The sequence below is a fragment of the Staurois parvus genome, unplaced genomic scaffold, assembly GCF_062004578.1.
Source record: "Staurois parvus isolate SC_StPar_1 unplaced genomic scaffold, SC_StPar_1.0 ptg001278l, whole genome shotgun sequence".
Lineage (NCBI taxonomy): Eukaryota > Metazoa > Chordata > Amphibia > Anura > Ranidae > Staurois > Staurois parvus.
In genome coordinates this window covers 502,243-529,718 of record NW_028319074.1, presented here as the reverse complement: position 1 = coordinate 529,718, position 27,476 = coordinate 502,243, and the positions used below count along the sequence as shown (strand labels likewise).

At 47.2% G+C, this 27,476-nt stretch overlaps 1 protein-coding gene across 1 annotated transcript in view; it reads left to right on the top strand.

Moving 5' to 3' along the window:
* The first annotated feature begins 12,685 nt into the window (after positions 1-12,685).
* Positions 12,686-27,476, top strand: part of CDH13 (cadherin 13) — a 159,743-nt gene continuing 144,952 nt past the window's right edge. The window contains exon 1 of the mRNA XM_089660802.1: positions 12,686-12,826. Within this exon, the coding sequence (XP_089516928.1) occupies positions 12,731-12,826 (96 nt within the window). The 5' untranslated portion in view covers positions 12,686-12,730. The remainder of the gene's footprint in view (positions 12,827-27,476) is intronic.

Here is a 27,476-nt window from a genome sequence, read left to right as displayed (position 1 = left end):
TGATGATTTCAAATTAGTCCAATTTATATTCCAGAACGATATCTCAATAACAACAAAGCCCCAGCCCGGCGGTTTTCTCTGCCCGGCCGCAGGAGGAACCCATATCATTTGCCGATTCATTTCAGGCACGACGGGACGCCTTGGTTCTGAAGCTACCTGGATTTAAGTGCGGAGGGGAGAGAGACAGAGAGGGGGAGGCTGGAGCCAAAAATAATCTTTCATGAAAAAATATGAAGGTGTGAAGAGAAAGAGCTTAAATATGGATGAAGCACCATGTTTGACCTTTATTGGAGGCTCACGGGTTTGTTTTTTACTGATAAATGGCTGCAGAGCCCGCCGTCAGTCTGGATGCGCTCAGTAAACACGCGCTGCCCGCTTCCATCAAATGCTTTGTTTGAAGCTGAACCGCAAGTAAACAGCTGAATGAACCACTGAAAGACAAACAGAGACAAACCGGATTACCTGCCTAAAGATTCTGAGTTCTGTTTAGCCAGTCTTATGATTCAGATAGACCTGTCGGACAGTAGAGTCAGGTCCGTGACCTTCTTTTTTTTTTGTTACAAACCAACACACTCCAAAAAAAGAGCCCAGGTGTCAGGCTAGTAGAAGTGACTTCAGCCCGGCTTCATCCAGGCCACCTCTCTTCTGACGCATTTCACCCCGTCTGCTGGGCTTAGTCATGGAGGTTTTTCTTGCTTTTCATGTGTGTGAGTTGAGCTGGTATGGGTTCTCTCTATGCTGGTTAGTTTGAACCATGGGAGTTAATTAGGACGGGGACATGGAGTGGCACCTGAAGCTTTCATGGTTCATGGTTTACTTTTTCCACTGTAGTTAAAGCCTAATTCCAGAAAACCCCCATCCCTTGAGGTCCCTATCATCAGTATGTTATTCTGTATGTCAGTTAGCCAAACAGTTATGCCCACCCACCATAACCAGTCAAGGTATGGACTCCAACAACCAACTCACAATTGGCATTCTAGTTCATCTCAAAAGAGCTTGCTTGGGTTGAGTTCAGGGCTCTGTGTAGGACACTTGTCTTCCTCCACCCAATTCACAATTGGCATTCCAAATTATCCCAGTTTGTTTGAGGTTGGTTGTATGTGTAGGACACTTGTGTTCCTCCCTCTTACTCACAATTGGCTTTCCAATTCATCCCAGAAGAGCTCAGTTGGGTTGATGTCATGGCTCTGTGTATGACACTTGAGTTCCTCCACCCAACTCACAATTGGCATTACAATTCATACCATAGGAGTTCATTTGGGTTGAGGTCAGGGCTCTGTGTAAGACACTCCTTTTCCAACACCCAGTTGGTATTCTAGTTCATCTTGAAGGAGCTTGTTTAGGTTGAGGTCAGGTCTCTGTGTAGAACACTTGAGTTCCTCCATCCAACTCATAATTGGCATTCCCGTTCATCCCTAAGGAGCTCAGTTGGGTTCAAGTCAGGTCTCTGAATAGGACACTCAAATTTCTCCATCAGAAAGGTCAAACCATGTTTTTATGGAGCTAGCTTTGTACACACGGGCACAGATGGAACAGAAAAGGACTTTTCCCAAACTGTTGCCACAAATTTGGAAGTGCACCATTGTCCGAAATGTCTTTGTATCCTGTAGCATTTACAGTGCCCTTCACTGGAAATTCCTGAACCCAATCATTTGGAGGGTTTTTCCATAATTCTAAGACTAATAAAGGTGTTATGGTCAGATGTCCACAAACCTTTGGCTAGAATATGCTCAGGCCCTTCTCAATGCTTTATTTTCACTCACTGGTTTATCTTTGTTACTGGAATCCTATTACTGTTTCCCTTTAAATTCGAGCTTGCATAGACATTTTAATAAGAACTCCTTGACTGTCTGTAAGGATTCCAGGTAGCTGCTTTGCATGTTATCTATCTTCCCCCAAGGAAAGGAGGTCAAAGTGTTACTTGGCTCTGTGTAGGACACTAAAATTCCTCCATCAGAAAGGTCAAACCATGTTTTTATGGAGCTGGCTTTGTACACACAAGCACAGATGGAACAGAAAAGGACTTTTCACAAACTGTTGCCACAAGGTTGGAAGTGCACCATTGTCCAAACTGTCTTTGTATCCTGTAGTATTTACAGTGCCCTTCACTGGAAATGTCTGAACCCAATCAATTGGAGGGTTTTCACATCATTCTGAAACTATTAAAGGTGTTATGGTCAGATGTCCACAACCTTTGGCTAGAATACGCTCAGGCTCTTCTCAATGCATTCTTTCCGCTCACTGGTTTATCTTTGTCAGTGGAATCCTATTACTGTTTCCCTTTAAATTCGAGCTTGCATAGACATTTTAATAAGGTCTCCTTGACTGTCTGTAAGGATTCAAGGTAGCTGCTTTGCATGTTATCTGTCTTCCCCAAGGAAAGGAGGACAAAGTGTTACTTGGCTCTGTGTAGGACACTAAAATTCCTCCATCAGAAAGGTCAAACCATTATGGAGCTAGCGTTGTACACACCAGCACAGATGGAACAGAAAAGAACCTTTCCCAAGCTGTTGCCACAAGGTTGGAAGTGCACCATTGTCCAAACTCTATTTGTATCCTGTAGCATTTACAGTGCCCTTCGCTGGAAATTCTTGAACCCAATCATTGGGAGGGTATCCACATAATTCTGAAACTATTGAAGGTGTCATGGTCAAATATCCACAAACCTTTGGCTAGAATCAGGCTCTTCTCAATTCATTCTTTCCGCTCACTGGTTTATTCTTTGTCAGTGGAATCCTATTACTGTTTCCCTTTACAGTCAAGCTTGCATAGACATTTTAATAAGATCTCCTTGACTGTCTGTAAGGATTCAAGGTAGCTGCTTTGCATGTTATCTGTCTTCCCCAGGGGCGGACTGACCATTTGGAACTCGGGCAATGCCTGAGGGCCCGGGGTCAGTAGAGGGCCCCATGAGATGCCCCTGGTACCTTTTTCATAGGCTTTTTTGATTTTGGGCAAGGACACATGGGCCCCATGATCCCCTATTGCCCGGGGGCCCCATGAGTTGTCCGCCCCTGGTCTCTTCCCCCAAGGAAAGGAGGTCAAAGTGTTACTTGGCTCTGTGTAGGACACTAAAATGTTTCCATCAGAAAGGTCAAACCATTATGGAGCTAGCTTTGTACACAACAGCACAGATGGAACAGAAAAGAACCTTTCCCAAGCTGTTGATATTCTAGTTCATCTTGAAGGAGCTTGTTTAGGTTGAGGTCAGGTCTCTGTGTAGAACACTTGAGTTCCTCCATCCAGCTCATAATTGGCATTCCCGTTCATCCCTAAGGAGCTCAGTTGGGTTCAAGTCAGGTCTCTGAATAGGACACTCAAATTTCTCCATCAGAAAGGTCAAACCATGTTTTTATGGAGCTAGCTTTTTACAGATGGAACAGAAAAGAACCTTTCCCAAACTGTTGCCACAAGGTTGGAAGTGCACCATTGTCCAAACTCTATTTGTATCCTGTAGCATTTACAGTGCCCTTCGCTGGAAATTCCTGAACCCAATCATTGGGACGGTTTCCACATAATTCTGAAACTATTGAAGGTGCTAAGGTCAGATGTCCACCAACCTTTGGCTAGAATACGCTCAGGCTCTTCTCAGTTCATTCTTTCTGCTAACTGGTTTATCTTTGTCTCTGGAATCCTATTACGGTTTCCCTTTAAATTCGAGCTTGCATAGACATTTTAATAAGATCTCCTTAACTGTCTGTAAGAATTCCAGGTAGCTGCTTTGCATGTTATCTGTCTTCCCCAGAGGAAAGGAGGTCAAAGTGTTACTTGGCTCTGTGTAGGACACTAAAATTCTTCCATCAGAAAGGTCAAACCATTATGGAGCTAGCTTTGTACACACCAGCACAGATGGAACAGAAAAAACCTTTCCCAAACTGTTTTTTTTTTTTTTTTTTTTTTTTTTTTTTTAAGTCCGCAAACGTGCAGCTATAACGAAAAAACCCGTAAGTGTTCACAAAAAAGTGCAAGTGCAAAACACCACACAAAAAGTGCACTTAAGGGTGTGCTTTTGTCCTACCCCCGAAGGGGTTGAACCGTTACCCTGATCCCCCGGGGCACGAAGCTCCTGACAGGGACAAGGTTCCCATTTGGTCCTCCTGGCCAAAAGGCCTGGTGGACCACCGTTCCTTATGTCCAGCCGAAGCCGGACATCCAGTACTAGGTCAGGGGGTTCTCCCGAAGAGAAAACCCTTTCCCAAACTGTTGCCACAAGGTTGGAAGTGCACCATTGTCCAAACTCTGTATCCTGTAGCATTTACAGTGCCCTTCACTTTAAATTCCTGAACCCAATCATTGGGACGGTTTCCACATAATTCTGAAACTATTGAAGGTGTTATGGTCAGATGTCCACCAACCTTTGGCTAGAATATGCTCAGGCTCTTCTCAATGCATTCTTTCTGCTCACTGGAATCCTATTACGGTTTCCCTTTAAATTCGAGCTTGCATAGACATTTTAATAAGATCTCCTTAACTGTCTGTAAGAATTCCAGGTAGCTGCTTTGCATGTTATCTGTCTTCCCCCGAGGAAAGGAGGTCAAAGTGTTACTTGGCTGCATTTATTGATTTCAAGAGCCGCTCGCTTTATTAATATCGTGCTTTTTAATTTATCTGGAGTTGTTCTTGAGAGCAGTCCTTAAAGCCTGAAATGCCTTGCGTTGGTGATGTGGATTGGCAGCTGCGTTGAGATGCATAGTCATTTTTTTTTTCTCTCTTCATCATCCTCGCGCTCGTCTTGTCTCTTGCTCCGGTTCACCATAATTGCCTTTTTTTTTTAAGCAGAGCTATTTCTTGTTCTGCTCTTACAATTGTCTCCTGCTGTCTCTGCCAGTAATCCGTGGGCGCTACCTGGATACGAGTCGCTGATAACAGACCCCTTCCCAGCGCTCCATACACGTGCGGCAGGGAGGCTGAGGCCGCCAGACGGAAGGTGGAATGTTTATACTGAAATTGGCGTACAAATCCTCGGCAACCTCACTGCGGGCTAAACAAGAGCGCTGACTTTATGCGTTTATTTATCAGTTCTTCTTTTTGTAAGGGATTATGTTGGGTGCTGGCTCCTGCTTTCTGCGGGAACTAGAACCATTGTTTGGCCCTTGCTAAGAGCTGGGGTAGCTGGAGCTCATCTACCGTATTTGCCGGCGTATAAGACGACCCCCTACTTTTCCTGCTAAAATTTAGTGTTTGAGCTATACTCGCCGTATAAGACTACCCCTCTTCCAATGCACACCAGTGGCAGGAATAGTGCCCCATCATTGGTATCAGTGGCAGGAATTGTGCCCCATCATTGGTATCAGTGGCAGGAATTGTGCCCCATCATTGGTATCAGTGGCAGGAATAGTGCCCCATCATTGGTATCAGTGGGAGGAATCGTGCCCCATCATTGGTATCAGTGGCAGGAATAGTGCCCCATCATTGGTGTCAGTGGGGGGAATAGTGTCCCATCATTGGCATTAGTGGGAGGAATAGTGCCCCATCATTGGTATCAGTGGGGGGAATAGTGCCCCATCATTGGCATTAGTGGGAGGAATAGTGCCCCATCATTAGTATCAGTGGGGGGAATAGTGCCCCATCATTGGTATCAGTGGGGGGAATAGTGCCCCATCATTGGTGTCAGTGGGAGGAATGGTGTCCCAACATTGGTGTCAGTGGGAGGAATGGTGTCCCATCATTGGTGTCAGTGGGGGGTGGAATAGTGCCCCATCATTGGTGTCAGTGGGGGGGGGGGAATAGTGCCCCATCGTTGATGTCAGTGGGGGGGAGGAATAGTGCCCCATCGTTGATGTCAGTGGGGGGGAGGAATAGTGCCCCATCGTTGGTGTCAGTGGGGGGGAGGAATAGTGCCCCATTGTTGGTGTCAGTGGGAGGAATAGTGCCCCATCATTGGTATCAGTGGGAGGAATAGTGCCCCATCATTGGTATCAGTGAGAGCAATAGTGCCCCATCATTGGTGTCAGTGGGAGGAATAGTGTCCCATCATTGGTGTCAGTGGGAGGAATAATGCCCCATCATAGGTGTCAGTGGGAGGAATAGTGCTCCATCATTGGTGTCAGTGGGAGGAATAGCGCCCCATCATTGGTGTCAGTGGGAGGAATAATGCCCCATCATAGGTGTCAGTGGGAGGAATAGTGCTCCATCATTGGTGTCAGTGGGAGGAATAGTGCCCCATCATTGGTGTCAGTGGGAGGAATAGCGCCCCATCATTGGTGTCAGTGGGAGGAATAGTGCCCCATCATTGGTATCAGTGGGAGGAATAGTGCCCCATCATTGGTATCAGTGGGAGGAATAATGCCCCTTCATAGGTGTCAGTGGGAGGAATAGTGCTCCATCATTGGTATCAGTGACACCAATGATGGGGCACTATTCCTCCCACTGACACTTGCTGACCCTGTTCTCGTATGGTGCTGCTGCAGCCAGCATATGTGGTTGCAGCAGCACCTCTACACTGACCACTTACCTGCTGGTCCTGCACTCGATTTTCGTGGGGCCGCTCGGCTCCACCCCCTCGCCGGTGATTGGCCGCCTGAGCTACAGTTCTGGCGGCCAATCACTGGTGAGGAGGCGGAGCCGAGCAGCCGCACGAACATCCAGTGGCCGAACTGAAGGCGCAGCCGCACTTCCTGGACCGGATCGTCGTGGGACCGGGACCAGGTAAGAAACAGCCGCTGCCCACCCCTGTACTTAGTGTCCCTTCCATTGGGGGAAGGGGGGGGGGGCGGCGGCGGCAACGCCGCTTTTTTGGGTGTACTTTGAGTGTGGGCAAGGACACAGGGGCCCCATGATCCCCTATTGCCCGGGGGCCCCATGAGTTGTCACTCCGCCCCTGCTAACAAATTGAAGCCAAACTCCAGCTCACACTTCATAAGCAGTTACAGCAAACAGTTTTTGCTCCTTTTGTGATAAAGGTTCTGCATGGATAAATAAAAGCTGATTGTTGTAAGCACCCCTGGCAGAGGAAAATAGTTTGTCTCAACCCCCTAATGGTTACATCTGCAACAGAGCTTGTTTTGTTGAAAAACAACAGACATACTGGCCAGATCACCAAGTTGCTGCTGAACCAGCCAAATTTCAATCCAGCTGTAGCCAGTTTAACACTTCCAGGAATTTATTATCTCCCACAGAGATAACAGGACTCCCCTGACAATGCCCTCCCTGAGTCATCTCAGGCATCATATCTTCATGTCAGATAGTGGAGGAGGAAGCAGTGCTGGATGAGTACTTTGTATAAGAGGTCACAGTGTGTGTCTTGTCAGATAGTGGGGGAGGAAGCAGTGCTGGATCAGAAATCTGTATATAAGGTGACAGTGTATGTCTTGTCAGATAGTGGGGGAGGAAGCAGTGCTGGATGAGTACTCTGTATATAAGGTGACAGTGTATGTCTTGTCAGATAGTGGAGGAGGAAGCAGTGCTGGATGAGTACTCTGTGTATAAGGTGACAGTGTGTGTCTTGTCAGATAGTGGGGGAGGAAGCAGTGCTGGATCAGAAATCTGTATATAAGGTGACAGTGTGTGGCTTGTCAGATAGTAGAGGAGGAAGCAGTGCTGGATGAGTACTCTGTATAAGAGGTTATAGCGTGCGTCTTGTCAGATAGTGGAGGAGGAAGCAGTGCTGGATGAGAAGAAGAGATGAGAATGAGACAGAAGTGTGACCGGACAGAAGTGTGACCGGACAGAAGTGTGACCGGACAGAAGTGTGACCGGACAGAAGTGTGACCGGACAGAAGTGTGGTGACTGGGCAGGAGTGTGTCCCCGTAGGAGTGTGACCCGTAGGAGTGTGATCTGGCAGGAGTGTACTTGGTGGGAGTGTGATCGAGCAGGTGTGTGACTGGGCAGGAGTGTGGTCTAGCAGGAGTGTGACTGGACAGGAGTGTGACTGGGCAAGAGTGTGGTCTAGCAGGAGTGTGACCCGGCAGGAGTGTGACCCCCGTAGGAGTGTGACCCCGTAGGTTGATCTGGCAGGAGCGTGATCTGGTGAGAGTGTGACTAGGCGGCAGTGTGACCAAGCAGGAGTGTGACCCCATAGGAGTATGGTCTGCCAGGAGTGTGGTCTGGCGGGAGTGTGACCCCATAGGAGTGTGACCTGGCAGGAGTGTGACCAGGCGGGAGTGTGACCAGGCGGGAGTGTGGTGACCGGGCAGGAGTGTGATCGGGCAGGAGTGTGACCCCATAGAAGTGTGACCTGGCAGGAGTGTGACCAAGCGGGAGTGTGACCAGGCGGGAGTGTGGTGACCGGGCAGGAGTGTGATCGGGCAGGAGTGTGACCCCATAGAAGTGTGACTTGGCAGGAGTGTGACCAGGCGGGAGTATGACCTGGCAGGAGTGTGACCAGGCGGGAGTGTGACTGGGTAGGAGTGTGACCAGGTGGGAGTGTGACCGGGCCGGAGTGTGACTGGGTAGGAGTGTGACCGGGCAGGAGTGTGACCGGGCAGGAGTGTGACCGGGCGGGCGTGTGACCAGGCAGGAGTGTGACCGGGCGGGAGTGTGACCGGGCGGGAGTGTGACCGGGCGGGAGTGTGACCCGCAGGAGTATGACCGAGCAGGAGTGTGACCCACACTCTTATGATCCTCATCCAGATTATAAAATAATGATACCTAATTACACCAGCAGTGTGCACATCTCTACATGACAACATTGAAAGGGGCGCTAAAACCAGCCAATCAGCAACTTCCCCTGAAATCTGAAGGTCAGATCACGTTCTCTTTTTTTTTTTTCGTGTTACATTGTAGAATTTGTCATCTCTCTTTTCAGAACCTCAGATGCAGTTCATCGCCCGCTCAGCCCTACGAAGAAGCAGTATTTCTTCAAATGCCATCTTCCTAATGAGAACAAGTCCTGACAGGTCGTAATCGTTCGGTATAATTGAGATGAGCCGGTCAGCTACACGGCGACAATCTCACCTTTCTGTACTTCTCATTAGCCACATGGCAGCTCCTCGGATTTGTCTCTGGGATTTGTAACAGTTACAGTTGTATTAAACCCTAATCTTTTTTTTGTTTTTTTGCTTTTTTTCTTAGTTTAAAGTGGTATTAAACCACCCCAAAAAAACCCCGAACCCCTACCTTGCCATTTTAAGCCCAGGAGCCGGCACCATACATGTGATAAAAGGACCGCCGCGGTACAAATTATAATGCCGGCGGTTCTCAGGATTCTTTTTAAAAAAACATTATGAATTAATCACACCTCCCTCTCGGCTTATCAACTGAAGCAGAAACAATGTTTTTATTTCTTTCCACCTTCCCAGAAAAAGTAGACAAATGTTTCTTCTATTTTGTTTTTGTTACAATTTAGATTGTTTTTTGCCTCCTTTTTTTTTTTTGTTCTTTTTCTGCCGGATGTTCTTAAGCATCAGCAGCGAGAGATCGATGCGCCTCTTCCATGCAGTTTTTACACGTTTGTCTTCTGGCGACCTCCGAAAATCTCTTCGCACCTGTGAAACATTCATGAAAAGAGTCCTTTGTGTTCAGCGACTCGTGGAACGGCGGCCCTCCAGAGAACCTCGGGTGGTAAAGTGGCGCTCACGCCGTCACACGAGCGTCTGTAGAGGAAGGAAGGAGTAATCCGTCTCGGACAAATGACGGGGGGGGGGGGGGTTGGGAGATGAACGGTTTGAGGGCACCTGTATCGTGCCGCAATATTTGGAGTTTCTGTAGTTGGAGAGTTTTCTTTCTAGACAAAACAGGCGCGCGTCGCTCCGCAGGCGCACACAACCCCTGCTGGGGAATGGAACTAATGTAGCCTTGATGTCTTCGTTGTAATTTGAAAACTAATGTTTTGGAATAGCTGAGAAAGCAGATTCTTATAAAGTTACCAAGCATGAACTGGCTCCAGAGAACTTTTGTTTTTTTCTTTTTATATGAAACTAGTTTCTCAAAAAAAAAAAAAAAAGAGTAGCTACTATCAGCTTGGCCTGAAGGAAGCACCATTGTGAGAAGCCTCTGATGTAAGCTGATCTTCTCGGATACCTGGGAACATATTCGTTCCTGGAAAGTGACTCACATTGTTGCTGAAGAACTTCAGCTTCACTGTCCCAAATCATGGCACTTTGGTCTTTAGTGACAAGGGCCCAGTGCCGGTACCTCTTGGTGCGGGGTGTCAACTCTGAAAGCAAGTGTACCAAAATGTCACCAACACCCATTGGTCCACAATTAACCCTCCCGAGCCCTAAAATGAAACCCTACCCCTAAATTATCCCTCCCTTTCCAACACTTAACCCTCCCAAACCCTAAAAAGTAACTCTAACCCTAAATTCTGTTCCCTCCCCAGTATTTAACCCTCGCGAACCCTAAATTTAAACCCTACTCCTAAATTACCCTTCCCATTCCAACACTTAACCCTCCCGAAGCTTACAATTTAACTTCACCCCAAAATTACCCTTCGTTCCCCAACAGCTAACCCTCCCAAACCTTAAAAGTAAAGTCTACCCCTAAATTAACCCCCCCCTTCCCAACACTTAAGTTTTTGAAACCTTAAAATAAAACCCTACTCCTACATTACCCCTCCCTCTCTAACCCGTAACTCTCCCGAACCCTAAAATTATCTTGCTACCCTTAAATTAACCCTCCTAAACCCTAACATTAAACGCTACCCCTAAATTACCGCTCGCTCTCCAACACTTAACCCTTCTGAACCCTAAAATTGAAACCTACCCCCAGGGGCGGACTGACCATTTGGAAACTTGGGCACTCCCCGAGGGCCCGGGGTCAGTAGGGGGCCACATGAGATGCCCCTGGTACCTTTTTCATAGGCTTTTTTGAGTTTGGGCAAGGACAAAGGGGCCCCATGATCCCCTATTGCCTGGGGGCCCCATGAGTTGTCAGTCCGCCCCTGCCCACCCCTAAATTACCACTCCCTCTTCAACACTTTACCCTTCTGAATTCTAAAATGAAATCCTGCCCCTACATTACCCTTCCTTCCCCAACACCTAACCCTCCCGAACCCTAAAATGTAACTGTACCTCCAAATTACTCTTCCTTCCCCAACACCTAACCCTCCTGAACCCTAAAATTAAAGTCTACTCCTAAATTACCGCTCCCTCTCTAACACTTAAGTCTCCCAAACCCTAAAATGATCCTGCTACCTCTAAATTACCCCTCTTTTTTTCCCGCAATTAACCCTCCTAAATCCTAAAATTAAACCCTGCCTCTAAATTACCCCTCCCTCCCCAAAACTTAACCCTTCTGAATCCTAAAATTAAACCCTACTCCTAAATTACCCCTCTCTCTTCCTCAATCAACCCTCTTAAACCCTAAAATTAAACCCTACCTTTAAATTACTCCTCCCTACCCAACACTTAACCCTTCTGAATCCTAAAATGAAACCCTATCCTTAACTTAGACCTCCCTCTCCAACACTTAACCCTTCTGAACTATAAAATTAAGCCCTTTCCCTAAATTACCCCTTCCTTTCCAACACTTAACCCTTCCGAAAATTTAACGCTACCCCTAAATTACCCTTCCTTCCCCAACACTCAACGCTCCTGAACCCTAAAAAAAACCCTACTTCTAAAGTATCCCTCCCTTTCTAACATTTGTCTCTCGAACCCTAAAATTAAACTGCTACCCCTAAATTACCCCTCTCTCTTCCACATTTACCCCTCCTAAACCCTAAAATTAAACCCTACTCCTAGTTTACCCCACCATCACCAACACTTCACTCTTCTGAATCCTAAAACTAAACCCTACCCCTAAAATACCACTCCCTCTCCAACTCTTAAACTTTCTGAACCCTCAAATCGAACCCTATCCCTAAATTAACCCCTCCCTCTTAAACATTTAACCCTCCCAAACCCTAAAATTAAACCCTACTCCAACACATAACTCTCCCAAAGCCTAGAATTAAACCTTACCTAGGCTTGAGGTTCAGATTGAGCATGAGTTCAACCACTAGGGATAGGCTTGGGGTTCAAATTGAGCATGAGTTCAACCACTAGGGATAAGCATGGGGTTTGGATTGCAGATGAGTTCAACCACTAGGGATAAGCATGGGGTTTGGATTGCAGATGAGTTCAACCACTAGGGATAAGCATGGGGTTTGGATTGCAGATGAGTTCAACCACTAGGGATAAGCATGGAGTTTGGATTGCACATGAGTTCAACCACTAGGGATAAGCATGGGGTTTGGATTGCACATGAGTTCAACCACTAGGGATAAGCATGGGGTTTGGATTGCAGATGAGTTCAACCACTAGGAATAAGCATGGGGTTTGGATTGCACATGAGTTCAACCACTAGGGATAAGCATGGGGTTTGGATTGCACATGAGTTCAACCACTAGGGATAAGCATGGGGTTTGGATTGCACATGAGTTCAACCACTAGGGATAAGCATGGAGTTTGGATTGCACATGAGTTCAACCACTAGGGATAAGCATGGGGTTTGGATTGCACATGAGTTCAACCACTAGGGATAAGCATGGGGTTTGGATTGCACATGAGTTCAACCACTAGGGATAAGCATGGGGTTTGTATTGCACTTGAGTTCAACCATCAAATTATAAAAGTGGCTGTTCAGCTGTCAGTTTTCAGTATTGGTTTTAACTAATTGGTGGTCAGTATTGGACACTCCAAGGTGGGTTTTATGTTTATTGCAAATTTAAGAAAACATTTTGAATACGGTTTTAAAAACAGGCCACTTGTGGGATGTCTTCTACGAATAACCAACAATCTCATATTTTTCTTTTTTTGCCAGACGTTAACAGCCCCGCAGTACGAATTAATAGTGGAGGCCAAAGACATGGCCGGGATGGATGTTGGATTAATTGGCACAGCCACCGCAACCATTGTCATCGATGACAAGAATGACCACCCACCTGAGTTCACTAAGAAAGAGGTAAGTGCTGTTGATACTTGTTTTGTGGGAATTTAAAGCCAAGTTATAGTCGTGGAGCTTTTTTTCCTCATTTTAATTTTATACATAACATTAGGAACGGCTACTAGAAGGTTATATGTGGTTTCATGTCAACTATGGACTTTTCCATTCTAATGCAGAGCTGGCCAATGCACAAAGCAGTGTTTGATCTTCTTTACTTAAAATCCAAACACACCTCAATAATAATTTGCAAGAAGGAGAACCACAAACCATAATTCAATTCATAAATAGTCTTTACTTATGTATCAAATGGAACAGCTCCACACCAACATGGTCCCCACCCGGAACCGCTTGTCCTTAGGAGGAGTGGTCCTGAGTGGAGACCATGTTGGTGTCCAGCTGTACTACTTGATACATCAGTAAAGACCCTTTTCAGACGGGATTTTGGCGTACGGGGGGTGTATGGTGAGCATGGACAAGTGTTTAGAACTGGCAGCCAGACTACTGCAGTACGTGATGACACCATGAGTGGTGCTTCATGTCCGTGAATATGGCAATTCAATATTAACTGCTGTGTCGAAAGGAATGAAATGCAAAGCAGGTCAAGCAAATTCTCCGAACTGCTATCTTTACTACCCCTTTGAAGTCAGTGGGAATCTGTTGGCATGCATTTGATGCGTAGTCCAAAAACACATCAAAAGCAGAAATACGCAAGCCCTTAATGGGGAACTTTACTTGCCCCTCTGTTTTTTTTTAATCCCCACTTACCCGTCATGTACCACAGTGCTTGATTCAGTAACCCACCTGCCCAACGGATCTAGTGTTGTCTTGCTGCCATCTGCTGATCAGTAGCAGCACCCCGGGTCCTGCGCCAACATCTTGGTCCTCCTCAGTCATCAGAAGCCAACCCAGGTTCAGGAAATGGCCTCCAAAGACAAGCACCAGTTCCAGCCACCATCCACTGAGTCCCTCCTCTGCAGCCTTGTGGGATATATGAAGTAGTATCCCCGGAGGGGAGGGGGGAGAGAGTGCAGGGCCGAGACAAGGGGTGGGCAGGAGGGGTGGCTGCCCTGAGCACTGTGGTTCAATGTGAGGTGAGGGGGAGCCACAAGGAGATTACGGGTAGGACATTTGTGTTGGGAGAGGGAATTTGGGGGGCTAAGAATTGTTCTAGGAGGGGAAATTTTGGGAAGGTGTGCTAACAGCAGTGATTGGGGGATTTGTGTTGGGAGACGGGATGGGGGAAGAGGATTTGTGCTAGGAGGGGGAATTTGGGGACAGGGTTGTGCTAGAAAAGTTGATATGGTAAGGATGCGGAGGGGAATTTTTTTTTTGGAGGGGGGGATTTGTGCTAGGATGGGGAATTTGGGGAGGAGAATTTGTGCTGGAGGGGGGAAGTTGGAGTGGGAGGGAGAGGATTTGTGCTGGGAGGGACATTTTTGAGGGTAAAGGATATGTGTTAGAAGTGGGAGATTTTTTTGGGGTGGGAGATATTTGTGCTGGGGGCATATGGGGACAGACAGTATTTGAGCTGGGGGGGGGGATTTGTGCTGGGGGGATTTCAGCAGGGGGGCAGATTTGTACTGGGGGATTTATACTTAGGGGGTAAGCATGCAGGTGAATGCTTGATTTTTTGGGGGGAGGGGATTTTTGCTGACACATATTGCTTATACATCTGGGGGGGGTGCGGTTTGGTATGATCGCCCTGGACTTTACGTGACCTTGTCCCGACACTGGCTATAATGGATCTGGGGAGGGCAGGGGGTGAAAGCAACATTAGATCATTTCCAGCAACAATAGATCCTCCCCTAGCAACAATAGACCCCTACAGCAACAATAGATGATTACCAGCAACAACAGATTCCCCAGAAACAATGGACCCCCAGCAACAATAGACCCAGGGCTTTCTTTCTGCCGGAACGCGGCGGTACTGCGTTCCGCCACCTTTTTCTTCTTGTCCCCGCTCACCGACTGCCTCTGCAGAGCTGACAAGCTATGCAGAGCAGCGAAAGTGACAGGTGCCGGACGCGGCTTGTTTATGTCATGCTTGCGCGTGCCCGGCACCTGTCACTGCCGCTGCTCACAGCCGGTGAGCGGGGACATGCACGCTTCACCCCCCCCCCCTCTACCGCCAGCGTGTAAACATCGGGGGCGCGCGGCCACCCCCATAGGAAAGGTGTATCTTAGTACACCCGGCGGTGCGCGCTGACGTCATCACGCCCTCTGCTCGTCGATCCTACCATAGCGCGGATCGTCAGCATCAGGTAAGGAGCGGCGATACAATTTTTCTCGCTTTTCTTGCTAATGTGGGGGGGGGCAGTGTTACTCGCTATTCTTACTAATGTGGGGGGGGGGGCGGTGTTAATTCCATACATTTACTTTTATAGCCCCTCCCAAATTTTACTTGCATTCCTGTTCTCTAAAGGGGTGGTCCTAGGGTTTGATGGGGGCGTGGCCAGGTTTGGGTGGGGGAGTTCCACCACCTTTCCTCTGAGAAAAAAAGCCCTGAATAGACCTCTCCAGCAACAAGAGACCTTTCCCAGTAACAATAGCTTTCCCCAGCAACAGCTTATTCCCCAGCAACAATAGATCCCCCCAGCAACAATAGATGCCCCCTAGCAGCAATACACCCCCACCAACAGCAATAGATTCCTTATCAGCAGCACTAGCCGAATAGGTCTCCCCCCTCCACAACAGTAGATTCCTCCAGCAACAATAGACCATTTCTGCAACATTACAACCCCCAGTGACAATAGATGCCTTCAGTGGTCAGCATCACTAGACCCTCCAGCACACCCCAAAACCCCTTGCCAGTACATACATTCAGTGCTGGAGGTGCTGAAACTGCTTAGCCCCGCATTCCTGCTGAAAAAAGCGGGAATTCAAAAAAATATGTCTGCTGATGGATCCAATTTCCTGACCATAAATGGTTTGCACTGCAAGCTTCTCCTCTTACAAGCAAGTATATAATAGAATTACATAGATAAATATCATCGTAGGCGATGCCTAAGCAGTGCCATCTGTGGAGTATCCTGCAATGGCTAATCCGCCGCAGAGACGCAATCAATCTGGATTATGAAAAGATTGCGGCTCGTTGTCTTTCTGCCCCGATACTTGCCAAGTAAACAGGCTGCCTGGGGCATCACAAAAGTAATAACCGGCCCTCAGCACCGCCACCCCCATAGATAACTGGATGCCGTTTTCACAGATAGAAACTTACAGCCGCCACCCAAGATCCATAAAACTCCCAATAAACATCGTGCCCGCCGCTCCATCCTGGCGCGGTTGGAAACGCGTAACTTGTATTATTTTTTTTCCAGCCCGAAAGACTTTATTTTTGCCTCGGCGAGGTTACGAACTACACGAAAGCAATATTCAATTGTAAAGACATTCACTTTTTACCGGAGACAAAATGCTACAAGACCTTAATAAAGAAATCCATGCGTCGGATCGGCCCGGAGCGAACGCATCGCCGATATTGATCACCGGAGCCGCCGTGTCTTTGACTTAGTATTAATCGGAAGGGTTTGATTTGTGTAATCTGCTCCAGAGGCTCGCCGGTGAAGTCTTTGTCTGCTCGGTTATTGCTGTGTTTCTGGAGTAGACCGAAAGTCGCTTTGTGTCCAATACATCCCGGAACAGAAACTTCCATTCATTCTTCGTACGCGGCCTACATCACCTTTACCATTGGGACTTTGTACTAATATTGATACATGGAACATCTCTAATGGGGCTTGCAAGGCTGAAAGATGGAGCTGGTGACCGGTGGTGGAATGAGTTGGCAAGGCGAAAAAAAACACCCCACCTCCCTTTTCCTCAATGTATTTAATTTGATTGTTTGATGGCTAGGTAGGTAGGATTAGTATGTAGGCAGGGTCTAAGTTAGGTTGGGAGTAATCAGCTGCACACTTCCTAGCTCTCTATTTAGCCAGGTACTTAGCTAAGAATGAAGAGTGAGAGAAACACTGGCTGCAGCTGCTCTCTGTAGCTGCTGCCCTTGAGGTGCTGTACGTTCTAACAGCTATATCAGCCAGAGGAGGGAGCTGCTGAGCAGAAGGAGTTCAAGAGACTGTGTCAGGGATCCCGGTCTTCGCCGCAGCGCGTGAATCCGCGCATGCGCGGATCGCCCAGGTACATCAGCGGGCGGGCAGTAGGACCTGGTCGTCCGTGGCGGCAATTGCGGCTGCGCATGCGCACTCGTGCAATAATGGTGCAGGGTGCGCTATTTAAACCGGCCAGGCAATGTCCTCATTGCCGCAAGGTCTTGTTCCTGTTCCTGTGTTCCTGTAAAGTACGTTTCCTTGTTGTCAAACTCTGCCTGTCCTGACTTATGCTGACCCTCTCCTGCTCTGACCCCCGGCTCGTCCCTGACCATTCCTCTGCCTGTAGTTACTGCTATTTGGACCCTCTGTTACTGAACCCGGCGTGTGACCTGACTACTCTTTGCCTACTGCTTGGTACCGCACCTGTCCCCACTGTTACCGACCCGGCTAGTCTGACCTCGCTCACTCCTAGCGGTCATCCATCCATCCCGCACGGACCTGGACCCATCAGCCCCTTCACAGCAGGCTCATCCCGGGCACATACCCTCAGCGGGACCCCTCTACCATAGCTGGGTGCGCCCAGGGGTGCGACCTGGTTCCAGTCTTGCACCAATTCCATCTCCACCATCAGGGGCTCTGGTGAAAAGGCAGACTAGGACTTAGATTCCGCGTCCTGGGGAATCCCGTGCTGTGGACCACTAGAGATCCCATTAGGGGGGGCCTGACAGACTGAGTCAGGTAGCACCGCACTGTGGGAACTGTAGTCCAGAAGAGAGAGACTCTACTGCAGGGCTTCTAAACTAGGGTTCCTCCAGAGGTTGCTTGGGTTTCTTTGAGCAATGAACAATTTCTGCCTATCAGATACATTTCCATTGACACTATTGATATTTTTAGATATCTGTAAAGGGGTAATTCTTTCCAATGACCACCAGAGTAAGTAGCATTCTTCCCCCTGACCATCACACTAATGTATCATGAGTTGTAGATATAGTCACTTTTAGCAGAGGTTCCCTGAGACCAAAAAGTTATTTCAAGGGTTCCTCTGTGTAGTAAAGGTGGAGAAAGTCTGCTCTACAGTAATCAGGAGCTTTTCAACTGCAGAGGGAGATTGCCAAAAGGAGGGGAAAAGAGCTGCATTTTCTTAGGTTGTACAGGACACAGTTTCCTCTTAATGTGAGGGTGACCGGAGAGTGGACATCCCTGTCCAGTGCGCACCATCACTGCTATTAGCGTCACGAGTGAGATCTGGAGTGCTAAGTTTGCATTATCCTGCTGAAAAAAGCCACCACCATCAGAGGATACCGTTTCCGTGAAAGGGGTGTACTTGGTCACCAACAATGTTTAGGTAGGTGGTACTTGTCAAGTGACATCAACATAAATGACAGGAGCCAATTTTTGCCAGCAGAACATTGCCCAATGCATCGCACTGCCTCCACCAATTTGTCTTCTTCCCATTCTGTATCCTGGTGCCATCTCTTCCCCAGGTACGTGACGACATGCACCGGCCATCCACATGATGATGTAAAAGAAAACATCATTCATCAGACCAGACCATCTTCTTTCATTGCTCTGTGGTCCAGTTCTGATGCTCACGTGCCCTTTGTAGGCACTTTTGGCTGTGGACATGGGTCAGTATGGGCACCCTGACCTGTCTGCGGCTATACAGCCCCATACACAACAAACAATGCTCTGTGTGTTCTGACACCTTTCTATCAGAACCAGCATTAATTTTTTCATCAATTTGAGGTTCAATAGGTCTCTTGGATCAGACTACATGGGCCAGCCTTCATTCCCCACCTCCATCAATGAGCCTTTCGTTCTCCACCTCCATCAATTGACTTTCCCTCCCCCACCTCCATCAATGAGCTTTCGTTCCCCACTTCCATGAATGAGCCTTCCCTCCCCACCTCCATCAATGAGCCTTCCCTCTCCAGCTCCATTAATGTGCCTTCCCTCTCCAGCTCCATCAATGAGCTTTCATTCCCCACCTTCAGTAATGAGCCTTCCATCCCCACCTCCATCAATGAGCCTTCCCTCTCCAGCTTCATCAATGAGCCTTCCCTCCCCAGCTCCATCAATGTGCCTTCCCTCTCCAACTCCATCAATGAGTCTTCACTCCCCACCTCCATCAATGAGCCTTTGTTCCCTGACCTCAATCAATTAGCCTTCCCTCTCCCACTCTATCAATGAGCCTTCCCTCTCCCACTTCATCAGTGAGCCTTCCCTCTCCAACTCCATCAATGAGCCTTCATTCCCCCACCTCCATCAAAGAGCCTTCCCTCTCCAACTCCATCAACAAACTGAAATTATCTGTGTTTTCTAACACCTTTCTATCAGAATCAGCGTTAACTTTTTCAGCAATTTGAGTGCCAGTAGCTCTTCTATTGGAATACAGCTCCCCTCACCCCCACACCTCCATCAATGAGCCTTCCCTCCCCACCTCCATCAATGAGCCTTCATTCCCTCACCTCCATCAATGAGCCTTCGTTCCCCCACCTCCATCAATGAGCCTACAATCCCCATCTCCATTAATGAGCCTTCATTCCCCATCTCCATCAATGAGCCTACAATCCCATCTCCATCAATGATCCTTCATTCCCCACCTCCATCAATGAGCCTTTGTTCCCCCACCTCTATCAATGAGCCTTCCCTCCCCACCTCCATCAGTGAGCCTTGGCCACCCATGACCCTGCCACCGCTTGGCTGGTTCTCCTTTCCTGGCCACTGCAGACAGGGAACATCCCCCAAGAGCTGCAGTTTTGGAGTTGCTCTGACCCAGTCGTCTTGACATTACAAAGTTGTTCAAATCCTTACACTTGTCCATTTTTTCTACTTTCAACAAATCAACTTCAGGGAAAACATGTTCAATTGCTGCCTAATATATCCTTAATGGTCACAAAGTTAATGCTGATCGGTGTAAAGAATCCATGAGCAGGAAAGCAGGAATGATGACCGTTTCACTTTAAAAACGTCTCCCCATCCAGGCAGAGAAATATTCAGATAAGTTATCAAACATGAAATAATACTTCTCGTGCGCCAGGCAGATAATAAAGTCACAGGCACGTGTGCACGGGGCGTGAAGATGGAATTAAAAGGATCGCTCTGAAAGAATTTTAACAGCATCTCGGTACAAGCGACCGTAGGAATTCTACAGCCTACGCATTAATACTCCAGTCACTGCCCTGGAAATCAAGTCCTTTGTTACTCCAGTGCATTAGCGGTATTAAGCAATCAGAAATAACGGCAATCAGAGGGTTGCGTGGAGATTGCCAACTAATTTGATACATGGAGGAGACCACAATCAAATGGCTTTTATAGAAAACAGTTGATCATTTTAGTAGTTGGTTATCAGTAATGCCGGCAATTTTCCCAATCCATGGTGGGGTCGTCACGTTCTAGCCTGGCCATGTACGTTTCTGCAGTTGCCAAGCCTTTTCCAGGGCTTGAAGAATTAACCTTCAAAACTAGAAATGTCTTTGGAGTTTCAGCAATGACTGAATTCGCCCCGAAAATTCCTATTTTATTATGCATTGGAAATGCTGTAGCTCTTTGTCTATGCCTACAGAGGAGGGAAAGTCTTCAAGCAGCATGATCGTTTTTCTGGTACCAAAAAAACTTTATTGAAGCATCAAATCACATACATCAGTAAGTACCAATGTGCACAGGGTAGATTAGAAATAAACTCCAAGTGTAGAAAATCTTGCAGGGGCTGTATACTCACCGGCCTCTTTATTAGGTCCACCTGTTCAATTGCTTGGTAACACCAATTGCTAATCAGCCAATCACACAGCAGCAACTCAATGTATTTAGGCATCTAGACGTGGTGAAGACGACTTGCTGAAGTTCAAATCAGAATGGGGAAGAAAGGGGATTACAAAAAATATACATAGAACTGTAAAGTTTCTTTTGGCACGTTGGTAGTCAAATGAATTGCACACCATTGGAATTATTTTTTATGACATCTATGTCACGGAGCTTACAATGCTGGTGCGCTGGACTGTTTGAAGATAATGGTCCTCTTGGGTTTGACCCAAAGTGAGTCCTCCTCCAAAGGGGCTGGCAAACAGCGTATAGAAACAGAGCTTGTTCTGGTCCTAGGGTGCTACCTCTCTGAGAGTCTCAAAAGAGGATGGGCAGTAGATATCAAATATTTGGGATGAGTGAGGGTGCTCTTCAACACTCACTCCAGATCTTTTTTATACTGAGCACTCCTCAACACTCACCCCAAAACAGATCTTGTAATGGTATGGTTGGTGCTCAACACTCACCCCAAAACAGATCTTGTAATGGGATGGTTGGTGCTCAACACTCACCCCAAAACAGATCTTGTAATGGGATGGTTGGTGCTCAACACTCACCCCAAAACAGATATTGTAATGGGATGGTTGGTGCTCAACACTCACCCCAAAACAGATCTTGTAATGGGATGGTTGGTGCTCAACACTCACCCCAAAACAGATCTTGCAATGGGATGGTTGGTGCTCAACACTCACCCCAAAACAGATCTTGCAATGGGATGGTTGGTGCTCAACACTCACCCCAAAACAGATCTTGAAATGGGATGGTTGGTGCTCAACACTCACCCCAAAACAGATCTTGCAATGGGATGGTTGGTGCTCAACACTCACCCCAAAACAGATCTTGAAATGGGATGGTTGGTGCTCAACACTCACCCCAAAACAGATCTTGAAATGGGATGGTTGGTGCTCAACACTCACCCCAAAACAGATCTTGCAATGGGATGGTTGGTGCTTGATAGTAAAGGAAGCAGTGATGTGAACTGGTAATATACACTCACCGACCACTTTATTATGTACACTTGTTCAATTGCTTGATAAAACATATTACTAATCTGCCAATCACAGGGCAGTAACTCAATGCATTTAGGCATCTAAACGTGTTGAAGACGACTTGCTAAAGTTCAAACCGAGCATCAGAATGGGGAAGAAAGGGGATTTAAGTGACTTTGGCATGGTTGTTGGTACCAGACAGGCTGGTCTGAGTATTTAAAAAAACTGCTGATTTACTGGGATTTTCATGCACAACCATTTCTAGGGTTTACAGAGAATGGTCCGAAAAAGAGAAAATATCCAGTGAGGGGCAATTATGTGGAGGAAAATGCTTTGTTGAGGTCAGAGGTCAGAGGAGAATGGGCAGACTGGTCTGAGATGATGGAAAGGCAACAGTAACTCCAATAACCACTCGTTACAACCAAGGTATGCAGAATACCATCTCTGAACGCACAACTCATCCAACCTTGAAGCAGATGAGCTACAACAGCAGAATACCACACCGAGTGCCACTCCTGTCAGCTAAGAACAGGAAACGGAGGCTACAATTTGCACAGGCTCACCAAAAGTGGACAATAGAAGATTGGAAAAACGTTGCCTGGTCTGATGAGCCTGGATTTCAGCTACATCATTCAGATGGTAGGGTCAGAATTTGACGTAAACAACATAAAAGCATGGATCCATCCTGCCTTGTATCAACGGTTCATGGATGGTGGTGGTGGTGTCATGGTGTGGTGGATCCATCCTGCCTTGTATCAACGGTTCAGGCTGGTGGTGGTGTCATGGTGTGGTGGATCCATCCTGCCTTGTATCAACGGTTCAGGCTGGTGGTGGTGGTGTCATGGTGTGGTGGATCCATCCTGCCTTGTATCAATGGTTCAGGCTGGTGGTGTCATGGTGTGGTGGATCCATCCTGCCTTGTGTCCACGGTTCAGGCTGGTGGTGGGGGTGTCATGGTGTGGTGGATCCATCCTGCCTTGTATCAACAGTTCAGGCTGGTGGTGGTGGTGGTGTCATGGTTTGGGGGAGATTTTCTTGGCACACTTTGGGCCCCTTAGTACCAATTGAGCATCGTTTAAACACCACAGCTTACCTAAGTATTGTTGCTGACCATGTCCACCCCTCTATGACTCCAGTGTCCCCATCTTCTGATGGCTCCTTCCAGCAGGATAATGCTCCATGTCACAAAGCTCAAATCATCTCCAACTGGTTTCTAGGCATGACAATGAGATCACTGGACTCCAATGGCCTCCAGAGTCACCAGATCTCCATCCAATAAAGCACCTTTGGGATGTGGTGGAACGGGATGTGGTGGAAAGGGAGATCATCAATGTGCAGCCGACAAATCTGCAGTAACTGTGTGATACCATCATGTCAATATGAACTAAAATCTCTGAGGAATGTTTCCAACACAAATAATTAAGGCAGTTCTGAAGACAAAAGGGGGTCCAACCCAGTGCTAGCAAGGCGGACCTAATAAAGTGGCCGGTGAGTGCAAGTGCACAGGTTGATACATAACATGAGTGTGTGCACAAAACAAAGGATTGCCTAAGACAACATAAATGTGAGGCAAACATGAAGGGGTCATATAATACTGTCCTTTGATTTGCAGCCACAGATCATGTGCATTGGTGAATGATCAATGTGCCAAAACCTGTACATCAAATGTCAGCCTTGATGAGTCATAGAAGAAGCTCACATGGTTGTGGGTTTTTTTTAGAGAAATCAGCATGGAACTGAGAAAGGGTGGTTGGGGAAGAGACCCCCAGAAATAAAGGAAGAAAAGGCAAAGAGAAGGACAGAGGGGAGAGGAGGATAAGAGGACTTTGCCACAGGGGACATCCAACTTATTCCTGAAAAGCGGGAAGCAGGGTGGTAAACCAATCAGTGTTGGGTCAACCGTGTGGTAAAATGAGAGACTGGCTGGTAATCAGGCCAGGGTTGCCATACTGAAAGGAATTGATTATGTTTGACTTCCAGTACCGTGGTTAATATTTCATTGATGAAGATGCCCTGTATTGTAGATTTGGCTTCCTTGAAACTGAGGGTTGGCAATTTCCATGCACAGGCTATGGTTTGCTTCATTGCCATGAAAATGAAAAGAGATCATGGTGTGGGGCCCCCCTTGGTTCATCTTTTATTGGCAGTATGATATTTTTTTTTTTTTTTTTTTAAATAAACAGGCCAGCACTTCTAGAAATGAGATAAGCAGCTTTTGGTGCAACACTCAGCTCCAAGAATCTGACAAAGTCTACCCCTGGAGTGGGGCCTCCATCACTGCTAGGGTTAAAGTGGTTACAAACATGATTGAACCCAACAGCATTAATTAGTACCTGAGGCCCAGCTTTGACCAGCTCATTGAATAGAGGCTGGATGACATCAATTCTCTCAGGTAAAATGCAAATGATCTAAAATCTCCAGTCCCTCTCAAATTTTAAAGATTAGTTTAAATTTCATTGGTGGCTGTGAAAGTGGAAAGTAAACCTACACTGGGCACTTGTACCTACAGGAAAGCTTCTAACAAAGCTTACCTGTAAGTAGAAGGGAATATCTCCTAAACATGCACCGTTTCGGAGATATTCTAGTTAGCGGCAGCTGAGAACGTCACCAGCGCATGCGCTCTGAAGAAACAGTATACCGTGCCGTTCCTTTAGAGCTGTGTGCCGCTGCCGAGACTCCTGCTCGCCTGCGTGGGAGTGACGTCATCGCGGCTCAGTCAATCAAGCGGCCAGAGCCCGCGAACCAATGGAAAGAAGACCAGGTGCAGATGGAAGCCCTGTTAGTGGTGGCAGCACCCCGCTGGAGGGCTCCAATCTAAGGAAAGAATATCATAATGTGCTAGTATGCAAACTATTTTTAATTTTTTTTTCAGTTTACTACTGCTTTTAGAAACTCTTAGTACTGCCAATTGTTCTTCATCCAGCTTTTTGCGCATGTGGGTCAGTAGAAGTCTGCAATGACTGTTGCAGGATCACAAGCAGGCGCCCGTGTTTCCAAATGGTCAGTCCGCCCCTGCTCCTATCGTTCCGGCACCACAAGCAGGCGCATTCTTGGATCACTACTTTGCAGACAAAAGGGGGTGGGGTTGACTTGAGCAGCAGAGCAATAATTGGCTGAAAAGTTGAGCACCAAGCAAGTAGGCTGTGCTCACCCTGTACATCTTAAGGCACCATATGCAATTGTGACCGAACTGTCCCTTTAAGCAAAGGAACATATCTGGCTGTATATTAAGGGCACTTGAAGCTGACTTCTATTGTTCCGGCATCACAAGCAGGCGCATTCTTGGATCACTACATTACAGACAAAAGGGGGTGGGGTGGACTGGTGCAGCACAGCAATACTTGGCTGAAGTACTGCCAATTGTTCTTCATCTAGCTTTTTGCGCATGTGGGTCGGCTGAAGTCTGCAATGGCTGTTCCAGGATCACAAGCAGGCGTGTTCCAGGATCACAAGCAGGAGCATTCATGGATCACTACATTGCAGACAAAAGGGGGTGGGGGGGGGTGGACTGGCGCAGCACAGCAATACTTTGTTGTAAAGCTGAGCACCAATCAAGTAGGCTGTGCTCACCCTGTGCATATTAAGGCATCATATGCAATTGTGACCGAACTGTCCCTTTAAGCAAAGCAACATATCTGGCTGTATATTAAGGACACTTGAAGCTGACTCCTATCGTTCCGGCATCACAAGCAGGCGCATTTTTGGATCACTATATTACAGACAAAAGGGGGTGGGGTGGACTGGTGCAGCACAGCAATACTTGGCTGAAAAATTGGACACCAAGCAAGTAGGCTGTGCTCACCCTGTACATCTTAAGGCATCATATGCAATTGTGACCGAAGTGTCCCTTCAAGCAAAGGAACATATCTGCTGACTCGTATTGAACAGCCTTGAGGAAATGGGATTTAAATCGCCTCCGAGACTATTAGCCTAAAGAGAATGAAATGGAGGACCAACACCTCCTCCTCTTACCCCCCGACTGATAAATGTGAAACTAGATTTTTTTTTTTCTCTCTCTGTAAGCAAAGAAAATGAGAACCCAACAAGAATCTCTGAAACATGAGAAATAGCTTATGAATTTAGATGATAGTTTGACGGTAATCAATTGTACATGTTCATTCATTTTCATAAAGTAGAAGACAGAGCTCGGCATGAAGCTCCAGCTAGCCTAAAAAATGATGGTGGTGTAATATAGATATTAGGGTTTGTAATATAGTTTGCACAGAATTAAGGGATTGTAGGAAAGATGCTTCTGAAATCTCGGCAACTTGGGATAAAATGTTGAGATATGGGTATTTCCACCCGGAATGCTCGGGTCTTGGGATGTTCTGGATTAGGAGTACGATAGACACCTGCAGTCAGTTGCAGAACCACAAGGGTTGCAAAGGTTGCACTTGAGACCAGGCCCTGGCATTCTGCCACTATGCAGGTTCACAAGATGGCAGGTAAGGACCTCGGTGCAGAACATGTGAAAGGGTCCTGCTGCAGGACCGTAATAAAGGGCCCCCACAATGGGAAGGAAAGGCCGCAGGCTTGGAGGGACCAGAGGAAAGGGTCCTGGGACTGGGGGCCCTTCATGATTTCTCTTACCAGGGCCCTGAAAGTTCTAGTTACGCCTCTCCCTGATATAAATGTCTTTATGAGCTCTTCTCAGATTGACTTCAACATTCAAAATATGGAATTCAGTTGGCCGTTTAGCAGAAAGCAAGTAAACAAAACAAAAAAAAAAAAAGTGCTATTCACGAGACAGGATCTCCTCTTGAATGCCTGATAGCGGCTGCTTAGCCATGCTCTGAAAAGCGATCGGTCACAGATCACTTTTAAGAGCATCAGCGAGTGTGATCCTAGCCCTAGATTGGGGTAGCGCGCTCCTCTAGTTAATTTGTTAGGCTGAACTGAGTTTTTACTTCACTGCAGTCAGTGGAGTAGTAAATAATTGTTTCTGTCTGGTCAGGGTTTCCTAGCTGGGTGTTTGATTTCTCCTACCTGTATAGGAAAAGGAGATTTACATTTCCAGGATGAATATTTATCATGCCTCAGCCAATCCCTGGAAGGAAGCATCCAGAAGGTGGCCAGGGTGGAGATAAATGGGCAGCACAATGGTTAAGTGGTTAGCACTTCTGCCTAGCAGCAGTCGTTGATTTGAATCCCAACCATGGCGCTACCTGCTTGGAATTTACATGTTCTCCCTGTGCCTGCGTGGGTTTCCTCCGGGTACTGGGGTTTCCTCTCACACTCCAAAAACATGCTGTTAGTTTAATTGGTTCCTGTCTAAATTGTCCCTAGCAGGAGCGGACTGACAACTCATGGGGCCCCCGGGCAATAGGGGATCATGGGGCCCCTGTGTCCTTGCCCAAACTCAAAAAAGCCTATGAAAAAGGTACCAGGGGCATCTCATGGGGCCCCCTACTGACCCCAGGCCCTCGGGCAGTGCCCGAGTTTCTAAATGGTCAGTCCGCCCCTGGTCCCTAGTATGTGTATGTATGAATGTGGGTTAGGGACCTTAGATTGTACGCTCCTCGGGGGCGGGGACTGATGTGAATGTACAATATATATGTAAAGTGCTACATAAGTTGACATCACTATGAAGTACCTGAAATAAATACATTTTTGTTAAGCATCTCCCAAGGTGGGGTTTCTAGTTCTCCTGGGGGGCTGCTGGCCCTGGGAAAGCTAGTGAAAAAAGAAATTGCAGTCTGGTCTGAGGACTCAGGAAGATTGCCAAACTATTGCTTGCTAGTCAGCATCATCCTGAAGTCCTGGTCTGCAGAAGGATCTTTTGTCTCCCCCATTGGGAATCTACTGTACCTGTGGATGTTGGGTGGCAAACAGCTCCTT